The following is a 13,753-nucleotide window of genomic DNA, read 5'->3' as shown; positions in this document are numbered from 1 at the left end:
CCTCCCCTCTGTCCCACTTTCTTGATAAGTGAAGACATTCATGGGTCATGCCCCTTGGGCTAGTGACCAGACAGAAGTGAGTATATGCCATTTGACTCTTTCTGCTTCTGGGCTAACTCACTCATTATAGGGCTTCCTCAAGACTCAGCTATTCCACTCCTTGGAATATACCCAGAAGATGCTCCAGCACACAACAAGAACATTTGCTCAACCATGTTCATAGCAGCCTTATTCATAATAGCCAGAACATGGAAACAGCCTAAGTGTCCCTCAGTAGAAGAATGGATGAGGAAACTGTGGTACATTTACCCTATGGAATACTACTTAGCTATTAAAAAGAAGGAATTCCCAAAATTTGTGGACAAATGGATTGAACTAGAAATGATCATAATGAGTGAGTTGACCCAGAAGCAGAACATTTCATTGAGCAGCTAAGAGAAGCTAGTTTGAATCAGTCAATTTAGAGAGAAATTTTGAGATAGAGCAGCTAACTTGAATCAGCCATCCAGAGTTCAGAAAGAACTAGAAAACTGAGTTAATTCAGCAGTAAGTCTCAGAAGTTAGAGAGAAATGCCCTGGGTTCAGTCCAAGCCATGTAGTAGTGAAGCTTAGCTACTGCTCTCCTGTAACCACCTACTCTGTAGAAATAAAAATGGAATTTGCAAAGCATAAGGGTTTGAATATTATGCAAAGAGATATAAATGAAGACTGGAGTGAGTGGAAAGGAATAGCCAGATGTGGGTAGCCATGCTGCACCTGAGGGCCATGTCTGGGTCTAAGGCCATGCAAGAACACAAGTGAGTGCTGATGTTCCTGGCTCATATTACCACAAAAGACCATGCAAGTAACAAGGGTCTGGGATGCCATCTGGGACCATGATGATGTCCAAGGTCTGTGTAGTGCTGGCCACTCCTTCACAGGCTGCAGGGCTTTGGAGAAGAGGCCCAGTACCTCACCTTGGAAGCAGAGAAAAATATTGGCCTTAGTGAAAGAATAATGAATGAGCTTGCCCAAGAGAATAAGAATTGGGGAGCTAGCCCAGACACTCATTTACCCTGTGGTGGCACTGATGAGGGCAAGATGCCCTTCCCCATAGCCCCACACACTAAGCAAGAGAGCTGGCCTAGTATTCATGAGAGAAGAAGAGTTGGCCCCACATTTGGAGTCCATGACCTCTACCTTGCTGTGGCAGCACAGTAGAGCTGGCACTGATGGTGATGTCAAGCGTGAGCTAGTTCTGAGGGTGTGAGAGTGAGAGAACTAGCCTTGCCTCTAGGCAGCTTGGCATTGCATGAGCTAGCTGGATATGTGTCGTAGAGATTGTCCTTTACATTCTTGTTCCTAAAGATGCAGATTACAGCATTCAGCATTGGGATCACTAGGATGAAGAACACAGAAGCCATCTTGTCTGTGTCTATGGATTGCTTGGTGCATGGTTGTATATGTATTAAGAGGAGAGTACATAGAACACAGTCATAGGCATCATGTGGGAAGCTCAGGTGAAGAAGGCTTTCTTCCTTCCTCAGATAAAAATATCCTCAAAATTATAAGGATAATATTGAAATAACACATAAGAACAATAGAGAAAAAGAAGTTTGTTGCTGAGAAGAAAAATACTACAGTTTCTGGAAGGTAGGTGTCAGAGCAGGACAGCACTAACTGAGGGACATTATCACAGTAAAAGTAGTTGATTACATTGGAATAGCAGTAAGACACAGAGAACATGCAAGTTGTCACAGAAATAGCTATGAAAAATCCACATGTATATGTAAAGGACACCAGCAGAAGGCAGACCTACAAAGACACTATAACCATGTAGAGCAGAGGGTTGCAGATGGCTACATAGTGGTCATAGGCCATCACAGCCAACATGAAGTCTCTGTTACAATGAAAACCACACATGTTTCCAGCTGGGGGGCACATTCATAGTGTGTGTTTGTTTTTTCAGAGACTAAAAGGTTGATCAGCATTTTAGGTACAGCAACAGTGGAGTCTAGTCTCTATTTGACGATAGCCAAGTATCTGAAGAAAAAGAACATTTGTATTTGGAGGTAAGAATACAAGGTAGTATGGGTGATGATGCTCAGATTTCCTGCTGATGTCAGCAAGTAGATGACCAGGAAGACAAAGAAAAGAGGTACCTGCACTTGTGAGTGTTGAGATAACCCGATGAAAATGAACTCAATGACATGAGTGAGATTCTCAGAAGCCATTATATTACCATGTCCATCTTTATAAATATGCTGTTAAAATTATTTTCTGTATCAGGTAATATGCAATTTATTCTTTCATTGATGGTCACTGTATTCACAATGACAACTGCTATTAATTTTATATTTTAGTTGTTTCTTGAATGGTTTGTTTTAACATTAAAATACAAATTTGGGCTGGAGAGATGGCTCAGAGGTTAATAGCACTGGCTACTCTTCCAGAGGTCATGAGTTCAATTCCCAGCAACCCCATGGTGGCTCACAACCATCTGTAATGTAATCTAATACCCTCTTCTGGCCTGCAGATGGACATGCAGCTGTATACATAATAATTAATAAATAAATCTTTTAAAAAATTTGTCACAGGCTAATGCAATTCTTAGAATGGTTTGCTTTTTTTATTCACTTTATTTCTTGGCTATGACTCCCAGAATTACTTTAGTCTAACTTACCTATGTATTAATATCTAGAAACACATATATGAAATTGGCTTTGATGACTGGAGGTTGTATAATTCAAGAACTTTTACCTCCATGATTTCAAAGAAAACAGTATAGCAGCTATTAAGTATAAGAAGATATGGGGCCAGAACAAAAGACTAGAAATCAATCATAAAACAAAGTTCTAGAAACTACCTTTTAAAAATAGATATAAGTCTATATTGAAATGCTGAAGAAGCTGGACGCCTTTGACCATACAGAGCAAGAGTTGATTTAGCACAGTAAACTGAGTGGCACTTACATGCAAAAGGGATTTTCTTTAACAGGTATTTTCAATTTTATTCCATTAAGGATTTCTGCCTATTTGGAAGATGGTGGTCAAATTTAATGCCAAGATGTTTCCCTCAGGTGCTCTCCTGTATGTTAGTCACACTGGGTAAAGCCCTCCACAACACACTCGTTACATTGCTTTACAGGCATCTCCTCATCCACGCAAGTTGATAATTAATGTCGACTATGGAAATATTAATTTGCTTGAAAAGTGTCCATCAAAATGTTATTTTGAACAGAAAATAAAGCATACTGCTGTGATCATAAGCATTTGGAAATAAGAAAGCTCTCATGGATGATTTTTTGGTCAGTAATAATTACAAAAGAAAGGGAATAAAAATGTGTATGTATCAGACATATTACAATAAATACAAAGCTTGTAATGATCAACTTGCAGTTCGTAAGTGAAACAATGCTATAGACTATAAATAGGATCTAGGAGTTGAGAAATGCAGTAAAATTTGATAATACTTTTGAATTTCCATAAGAAATACAGAGTGCAGGTACCAAAGGATGTGAAAAAAAAATACCTACAATGGCTTAACCTGCCAGAATACATCTAAAGTTCTTCTGATCAAGGCATCCTCATTTGTATGGAGGATTACTTAACCTTTTAAAACTCCTGATCAACTAAAGTGATCACACACTGATCTAAAGGTCTAGATTACTTTGATTTCTGATATCTGTCCAAGGCTTTTCCTTTCCTGACGTAGTGCTGAACTTGTATTTTCAATCTCTTTCAATCTCACTTCAATCCAGGACTGTACAATGTATGTGTCCAATTTTTGGAATAGTTATCAACTTTCTGAAAATGTTTTGTCATAAAAAGCTTTGTGCATATATGATACTGTCTGATATAGAAAGATGGCTTTTTGTTAAGGAAATTTCCCTCTAATTCACTATTTAAAAATTCATACAAATATGATTGGTCTTAAGATACAGATCAATAGAACTTTTTTCAACAATATTAACTTGAACTTAAAAATCTTTGTGGAATTTTTTAGATAAAAATCTGAACTATTTTGGATGTATGTGTCAAGGGAGAGGGATAGGAAAGTAGAGGATTCTTTTAGGGAGGTTATTACATTTGGCTTTTAACATTCCCAATATCTTCATTAACTGAACACTTCTTTCACTATTTACATTTTTCTGAAAAAATAATGGTTTTTGTTACACAGTTTATCATTAAGAATAAAATAAATTCATACTCAAATATTAAGAGCTTGATGAATGGACAACATGAAGTAAAACAAAGGGCATAACTATCTATGACAGTTGTTCAGAGCCTGTCTGTCCCTAGAAGGTCTGAGTCTTGACAACCTCAAGAAATGATTCTCAAAGGCCTGCAGTCTATTGAGAGGTTTTCTCTCGTTTGCCATTTATGACATTTTAATACAAGGAATTCAGTAGGTAATTTTTGCTTGTGATGCAATAACTCTACCACTAAGCTGTAACTCCAACCCCTTGGCTGCCCTTGCAGTACATTATATTCCATCTTTGAAATGTAAATTTTCATAACTTGCCAATTACCTATGTTTTCATTTTCTTAGTTATGTTTGTAGAGAGGGGATAAAATAATATAAATAAATAAATAATAAATAAATACAGTTCCTTCTGAATTTTTAGGTCTTGACCATTTATCAATAACATCTTTGAAGAACAGTGTTTTTTTAAGGGGCAAAGGAAATCTTTAGGTTAAAGATATTAAAGTTACAAATTCATATTAGATTGAGCCGTTGGCATGGATTTTTAAGGAATTCTTTCAATGCACACTTTACGTCCTTATTCCTAAAGCTGTAGATGACAGGGTTCAACATTGGTATCACTAGGGTGTAGAACACAGAAGCCATCTTGTCCGTGTCTAAGGAGTGGTTAGTCCGTGGCTGCAGGTACATGAAGAGAAGGGTGCCGTAGAACACAGTGACAGCCATCATGTGGGACGCACAGGTGGAGAAGGCTTTCTTCCTTCCTGCAGATGAACGGATCCTCAAAATTGCAAGAATGATGTTGAAATAAGATATAAGAACAATAGTCATAGAGAAAAACAAGTTTGTTGCTGAGAAGAAAAATACTACAGTTTCTGGAAGGTAGGTGTCAGAGCAGGACAGTGCTAGGAGAGGGACATTATCACAGTAAAAGTGGTTGATTACATTGGAAGAGCAGTAAGACACTGAAAACACGCAAGGTGTCACAACAATGGCTGTAAAAAAGCTAAAGAGGTATGTGAGGGACACAAGCAGAAGGCAGACTCGCCGAGACACCACAACCATGTACATCAGAGGGTTGCAGATGGCCACATAGCGGTCATAGGCCATCACAGCCAACATGAAGATCTCTGCTACAATGAAAACCAGGAATCCTCCCAGCTGGGTGGCACATTCGTAGTATAAGGTGGTTTTCTCGGTGACTAAGAAGTTGACCAGCATTTTAGGAGCAATGACAGTGGAGTTGCCAAAGTTGATGACTGCCAGGTGTCTGAGGAAGAAGTACATGGGAGTTTGCAGTCGCGAGTCCACGGTGGTAAGGGTGATGATGCCCAGGTTCCCTGCTGCGGTCAGCATGTAGATGATGAAGAAGAGAGAGAAAAGGGGTACCTGCAGTTCTGGACGGTCTGATACCCCCATGAGTACGAACTCAGTGACATGAGTGAGATTCCCTGGAGCCATTTATATTGTTATGTTCATCTTGTAATGTGAAAACATTAACATATTACCATTTTCTGTCTTGCTCTATAGATTATTTAACATCTCATTCATAGTTGTTTTATTTTGAATGACAGAATAAAACATGTTAAATCATTTACTTATTTCAATCACTGCATAAATATGAGAAACATCAGAGATTACTGTGTTTCCAAAGAGCTTTGGACACCTGTTAATTAACACTGATACAGTTATATGAATCACAACAGCAGAAGCTACCTGAAGTGAGCACACACACACACACACACACACACACACACACACACACACACACACACATGCAAACACACACATTTCTGTTTCAGTCATAAAACCAAGCAACCTCTGAGGAGTTAATCAAATATACTTGATTATTTGGTTACTAGCTTTGCATCCTCAGGGCTTTTTTCATTGGTTCCTCTTACTTTTCTGAACCGGTTTCTGTAAACAGATCTACTCCTTGATAGTCATCCATCTTAGTGTCTTATTAGAAATGTCAATCTTTTTAAATCAATTCATTTCTTCAGCCAGTTTTTCCAGACTTGTCATGTTGTTCTGACTTCTATTTATTCAAATTCCGTTATATTCTCCTGAATTCTTTTCTGAAAATTTCATTACAATTTATTCACATTCATTTTAAATAGTTTGTAAGAATTTCAATATATTTTAATTTAGCATTCACAGTATTTTCTTTTCTCTTTAAGATTTTTTTATTTAAATAATTTACTCAAATTACATCCTGTTTGTTATCCCCTCACTTGTGTCTTCCCATTCCCCTCTCCCTCCTTCTTTCACCCTATTCCCTTCCCCTAGGCCTGTGACAGGAGGGGACCACAGTATTTTCAAGACAGAGTCTCACTATATATCTCATTCGACCTGATAACTAGCAAATTTCCCTCCAAATAACTTCTTTGTGCTTGATCACTTGGATGTAGAATGCTGCTTGGTAGAATGGTAGAAACAGAGTAGAAATGATTTTTTATTTTTGAATAGCACATAGTCTCTCTAAGGAATTTTGCAATATGTTCCACACTATTCTATAGGCTCACTTTTTCATATGGATTTAACTATTTTTATACCCAATTGTCAATAAAGAAAAATTATCTAAAAATATATATTTACATATATATATTATTGTACAACATTACAAATATCTGGTTTTGGGTTTGTGACTGACATGTTTGACTGATTAGTTATTTTTTACTCATTTTCTGATTTTTAAAAATTAATTTGATGTTTACATTTTGTAATGTGAATGTTATGCAAATACAACAGTTATATCTATAACTGATCACAGTAATTATTAGTGCTGCTTTCCTGTTTTAATGTTGTTTACTTTTCTTAATTAATCCTCAGTAATTAGTTGTACTTTAATAACGAGTTTCAAGCTTGAAGTATATATAGTAAATCTATTACAGTTTTGTATATTAAAAACAGACATAATAGATTGTTAAATAACTAGAAAGTTAAATAGCTAGAAAGTATATATACATATATATATATATATATATATTGAATTTTATACTGTACTATATAACTATGTGCAAAGATTACATGCCCATAAGGAGTATTTCCAAAATTATACATGTGATAGAACTGTAAATATGATGTGCTTGTTGGGAAGTAAACGGCTTAGTCAATACATTAAGCCTAAATATTTTAGAGTTGGTATGGTATGTGTTATAACAACTCTCTTTCATATTTGTGTTATATCATTCTGCCTCCATAGAAATTCTAGTTTTATTAGACGTCCAGTTTATGGTGTATAGCATTGTCATAAAATTTATTTTAATGGTACTATGGTACTATTATATGTAGTTTTTACATATAAAATTCTGGTTATCTTCCACTCTGACATATGGTATTGTCTATGAACCTATCCTTACTTTAACAACAAGAATCAATTTCATCATCAGTAATTAATGTTTTGGCTAAAAATTTGTGCATTAAGCTTTGGAAGTGAGAGTTTCTGTATATAGTTAATAGACTTATGTATGTAAATCTTTGGTGTACTAAAATACAATAAAAAACAAGGCCAATGATATGATTTTGGTGAGCAAATATCGCTAAAATCACAATCCTGTAGGCTGTTCAAGTGTTCCCAGAAACTTGTTTGGTTTATCATTTATCCCTAGATGAAGTGCTTTAACTTGAAAATTTTCTCAAACTGGCTTTCACATAGAACTAACTATTTAATCGGTGAACAATAAAAAAAATATCAAGCACTGAACATCACCACTTATAATCATTTTACTGCCTTCATTTTACATCTCACACTTTCAGAATTTGATTTAGAAATGCAATTATGAAATGTTTCTTAAGTAACCTCTGAGGTTTTAGTAGGTTATTGTACTAGTCTCCAACACATACATTGTCCTTTTCACTGTAAATCTTCTAGGAATCCATTTCAGGCCCCTTCACATGAAATGCTGGTCCATTATCACTGTGCTTATTCCTGGGCTCTGTGGGTCTGACTTCATCTTATTCAACAATGTCTTACAAGGACAGAACCTGGTTTTCTCCGTAGGTGAACAAAAACACTAACCCTCAGGCAGCAGGAAATCTTCCTGCTCACCACTAGACAAAAATGAAAAAGAAGAAAACACTCACCTTTCCCTGTTAGTCGTCTTTGTAAGTACTTTGTAAGTACTTTGTAAGTACTTTTTTAAAAACAGAGACACTCTTTGGGCATCTGTCTCCTGTGTTTCGCCAGTTCTAAGGCAAATTTAAAAACCTCCTTGTACTCGATGGAAAATACCCCTTTACTGACTGTCTAAATCAGAACCCAGTACAAGCTTTCAGTAGAGACGCTGGGCATAAGTTAGGGTTATCACTGTACCTGGTGTAGCAATCTTAGGTCAGCAACATCAAATGCTAGGAAAAGAATTTCAGTCTTGACCAAAATTTTGATAATTGTTTTTACAGACACTTGGATTTTGAGTTTTGACCAATAACTAAATGAACTACTTCATGCAAACTACCTATAAGAATAATATTCTAGAATCTACCACCAATATGACCCTGTGAAAATAACTGAAGAGTTATAAATGTGTCTGTCCCTAAAGATTGCCCCTCTGAAATGTATTTACTTGTTCACTGGGTCCCTGAACAGAGAAATACAATTTCTAAGTAAATCCTTGATTCCAGGGGGAAAGAAAGACAAATGGCAACCTCATTAGCAAGTCCCCACTCAACTTTTCACAAAAGGTGAAATATGAGTGTAGCTCATGACTTCAACTGGATGAATATGGTGGCGGGTGGATGCAATGTTATATCTACTCATTGTGTGTGTGTGTGTGTGTGTGTGTGTGTGTGTGTGTGTGCGTGTGTGCGTGTGTGTGTTGTATTCTGTATGACATATTAAGATGGAAGAATTGGAACTTAGACACTCCCTGGGAAGAATATCTAATTGTTAAAACCACAGCATATGGCCTAGAGAGTACATTTTAATTATTGGGGTAGAATTAACATAAAACTACTATTCTGCTCCAAGAACAAACCAAGGTATAAGAGACCAAAAAAAAAAAATCATTTGCTATATAGTATGTAGAGTTCTGCCATGCAGTTGTAATATGATTTATTCTTTCAGAATTTAAGAAATAATTTTTTAGTGTATCAGAAAAATTTGTAGACATGTTATTTTATTTTCAATAATGTTTAGTAAATGCCTCCCATCAAGTCATCTATACTTAATATTGACAAGGTGGGGTTATTTTATTCTGTAAAACTTCATTCATTAATTATTTATTATAATTATATTTTAATAATTTTCTTTTTTATTATATATTTTATTATTGGAAACTATTTTAACTATATATTGATTTTCTTCTGGCCTCCCAATTCCTTCCAGATTCTTTTCCACTCCCTAAACACCTAATATTAACTTATTTCTCAAAAAACCCAAATTTTACAACTAAACCGATAAAACAAAATAAAACTGAACTTCAAAAAGAAGCAACGACAAAATCTACAATATTTTAATTAAATAAGATACAATAAAACTGTGGGATCTATTATACGTTGGTCAACTATGTTCACAACCAAAAAATGTAATGTTTATTTTTTATTATTTGTAATTACATGTATAAATGTTCACACAAATATGTTCCAGAACACAGATGTGTAAGGAGGACAGAGAATGGAATTTTATCCAGAGCAGCTGGAATTTGAGGCAGGTGTCAGCAGTCTGATACGGGTTCTTGAAATGGAACTCAATCGTACTCAAGGGAATTATGTACTTTAACCATGGAACCATCTCTCCAGCCAGTATAATTGCTTTTTACAAATATTTGCATTTTTTACTCATATTTGTGTATATATATATATATATATATATATATATATATATATATATATACGTACACACACACACACACACACAGAGTCAGAGGACAGTTTTCAGGAATCAGTTCTCTCCTTGCACCATTTGTGAGTTCTGGTTATTAAATTCTGGTTTCAAGTGTGTCAAGCGCATTTAACCTCTGTTACATCTTACTGTCATATGCTCCAAATAGAATTTCTGTGATTGAAAACCATTACATCACTACTGTATCCTATATTCAACTCAGCTCATGTTTTCATAGGTGCTGTAAGTTTTTCTCATTTAAATTTCTTGTTCTATCCTGCATTTTATGTTTTGAATGATGTTTGTTAAGAATATTAAATTCAGTGAAACAAATTTTCTTAGACATTGTTTCATTCAAGTATAGTTCATTATTTATAAAAAATATATGCTATAGGAAAATATGTAAAACATCTTGAAATATTCATGAATTTACATAATAATAAAATGCAAAATGACTATCAAAATGATTGATATGACCAATTTTAAGCACCATCGCACTTATTTAATGTGGTATCTAATGTGACATTATTTATATTATGTGTTGTTGGGGTATATTCATTAACGCATGTCCCTTGAAATTCAGACATTAGTAATTTTTTTCTTCCTCTGGATTATGATTTATAACTATTGACTGAAGTAGGTTCATAGAAACAAAAGGCAATAAAATGGCAATAATTTAAATATTTTATTATTTGATGGCTATACTAATAGTGTCATTTTACTTTTTTATGTTGAACTTTCTAGTACTAAGGAATTACAGAATTTTCAAAATATAAATCTTAGGAATATGTAAATTTTAATCGTATAAATTTATTCTAATAAATTCAATTGTGTAATCATCAGCTGTTTTCACTCTCCATTAATAGATACCCATGTGACAATTCATACACATTTACTATTCCAAAGAACACTTATCTGGCAATGGATTGGTGGCACAGATATATTTGGTACATTATCCAAATAAAATGCCATGAAACATAGGAAGAAAATATTTTTGTAAACCTTGAGGGATTAAGAAGGATAGATAAGAAGTATTTACACAATTCTTTTCCCCCACAGTCTAAAAATGTTATATTTAGAAACATATCTGTATATATGTAGATATATGTGATAACAATTAACAAAAAAAAAGAGAGAGAAAGGAAAAGCTTAACAAATACATAAATATCAGAGTCCCATAGAAGACAGTGACCACAGTCAGGTGGGACCCACAGGTGGAGAAAGCCTTGCGTCTGCCCTCAACTGAGTTCATCCTGAGAACGGCTATGAGGATGAGCAGGTACGACACAAGACCAACTAAGAGATGAGATCAAGTTAAAAGCTGACAAGAACAGCATTATCACTTGAATGTCTTGTGTGTTTGAACAGACCAAAGATAACAAAGGAAGACTGTCACAGTAGAAATGACTGATGACATTGGAGACACAAAAAGACAAAGTGAAAATCTTGATTGTGACTAGAAGAGCAACAATTGTACAATAAATATAAGAGATTATCACAAGCGCCCAACATAATCTTTTTGACATGATGACTATGTAAAGCAGAGGTTTACAGATGGCCACATAGCGGTCATAGGACATTGCAGACAGAATGAAAAGTTCACAAGCAATGAACAGAAGAAAGAAGGCTAATTGTGTAGCACAAATATCAAAGGATATTCTATTTTGGTCAGCAATAAAATTTGTTAACATTTTGGGTCCCACAGCTGTTGAATACCCAAGATCTGTAGTAGCGAGATGTCTGAGAAAGAAGTACATGGCTGTTTGCAGTCTGGAATCCACCACTGTAAGAATGATCAGGCTCAAATTTCCTACCAGTGAGATCAGATAGATGATGAGGAACAGTCCAAACAATGGTTCCTGCAGCTCAGGGCGGTTAGTGATGCCTAGCAGGATGAATTCAGTCACCACTGTGAGGTTGTGGTTCTCCATCTTAGCTTATCAGGAAATGTGGTCTGATCAGACATAGCATCATCATCATTATTAATTAGAGGAGTTGTTATAAACTAATATATAAAACATATACCTAGTTCTATCAATATTCAATATTTAAAATTATATGTCTAATATTCATATATAAAACACCTGCTCCTAATATTTAATGTGATGTTCAATAGTTTCAAGATTGATAAATCCAGATAGATTGAATACAGTTAGAAGAAAGAGATAAAAACTTACTTGAAAATAGAGATTAGATATATAAAACTTACTAATTTGTACATAAAATAACATTTTAATGCTTTGAATACTTTAGATGCCATTAATGTGAATATTTATTGTACCTCTTCAGAATTGTTATTTATCATTCTATAATTAAAATGTATAGTGACATTTAATCACTTAATTTAGTAATATGTCAAAATTCATATACAGACTATGCTGCAAGACCATCTAAGGGCATTTAAAAATGTATCAGTTCTACTGTACGACTGAATTGTGAAATGCTTACACTTACAAATAGAGCAGCTTAATGTGTTAAGTTCTGCAATATATTGAATTTATGTTAAGCTCAGTAGAGCAAATCAATCACAAGTTAGATTGGTATCAAGAAACTAAAGAGAATATATTCACATATATCCCCTATATTTTAACATAGTGTCCACAAAGGGAAATTTTGTCAAACACTTCATTGAAAAACCTTTACAGCATGTTCCAAACAGATGTGACTATAAGTGTTTTGAAAAAAGAAGGAAGGATTTTATGCTGTATTGCATCCATAGTGCCCTAAATGGCTCTCAATAGTCACATGAATATAATTTTTTTGCATTTTTAAACAGGGCTTAAACTTACCATGAAGAGGTTGTGTTCACATGTGTTTGTGTACATCCCACTGGACAGTACTGAACTCTTTATAATCTGAAATGATAATTAAATAAGGAATTAGGTCAAATATCTTGTTTTTCATGAGACCTATGTAAGGGTTTGTTTACATTGTGTCAAAGGAACACGGGATTGCCTGCTGTGTTTCAACTGATTCTTGATTTTTTTAATAATCATTACAAAATTCTATATATGTGTGATATAAATATGTGGTGTGATACATTTTGCTAAGGATACTTTTTAATATAAATTTGATAAATGTATTTGTACATTATAGTGAAGAACTTGGAAACATAAACATATCTGAGCAAATTAGGAAGAATAGTTGTTATTATTGATTTAAGAATGAAGACTCAGAATTCTTGAATAAAAGAGAAAGAAGTGTGTTTTCTTATAACACTTTTTAATACTTTATATTCTACATTTTTATTATAATAAATAACATTATAAAGATAAATTGAAACATGTTTATATAAATTACATGGATAACATAATATGATTTAAAACCTACCTGTGTATTGTGCACACATCTTTTTGTTCATTTGTTTTTAGTTTGCAAATATAATATAAAAGACATTGGAGGTAACTTCTAAAATCACAGCTCATAAAAATAGACACACAGAATATCTCATAGATTAAAATATAGAGGAGTAGACATTACTAGTTTTGTTGACTATTATAAGCACCATCATTGGTTGAATAAAAAGAAATTACAAATGCGACACTTCATAGTAAAAACACTGGACATAACTCTTTGGGTTCTCTTTATATAAGCATTAAGGATCAAATTAAGCATTCTGAAAAAAACAGTATATCTAATTTTCTCTGCTTACTTAAATGCTAATTGTAATTTTTGCCACAATTCTTGCATGTATGAAAACATATATTACACAATAACAAGAAAATGCCTTCAACAAATGCTTTGTTT

At 34.3% G+C, this 13,753-nt stretch overlaps 1 protein-coding gene and 2 pseudogenes across 1 annotated transcript; all 3 read right to left on the bottom strand.

The window, feature by feature from the left end:
• Window positions 1-1,220: 1,220 nt before the first annotated feature.
• On the bottom strand, window positions 1,221-2,213 carry LOC127207617 (olfactory receptor 8J2-like; annotated as a pseudogene).
• Window positions 2,214-4,698: 2,485 nt separating this feature from the next.
• LOC127207102 (olfactory receptor 8J3-like) lies at window positions 4,699-5,646 on the bottom strand. Its single transcript, XM_051166433.1, has one exon. It carries the CDS (start codon window positions 5,644-5,646, stop codon window positions 4,699-4,701), a length of 948 nt encoding a protein of 315 aa, XP_051022390.1.
• A 129-nt stretch (window positions 5,647-5,775) lies between these two features.
• LOC127207616 (olfactory receptor 8K3-like) lies at window positions 5,776-11,937 on the bottom strand (annotated as a pseudogene).
• Between the last annotated feature and the right edge of the window lie 1,816 nt (window positions 11,938-13,753).

Source organism: Acomys russatus, chromosome 24, assembly GCF_903995435.1.
Source record: "Acomys russatus chromosome 24, mAcoRus1.1, whole genome shotgun sequence".
NCBI classification, from domain to species: domain Eukaryota; kingdom Metazoa; phylum Chordata; class Mammalia; order Rodentia; family Muridae; genus Acomys; species Acomys russatus.
Note: the sequence above shows the minus strand (reverse complement) of the source record. Positions and strands in the feature narration are given on the sequence as shown.

Excerpts from the sequence above, each read along its gene's own strand:
- LOC127207102 (XM_051166433.1), bottom strand. The coding sequence starts at position 5,646 with ATGGCTCCAGGGAATCTCACTCATGTCACTGAGTTCGTACTCATGGGG.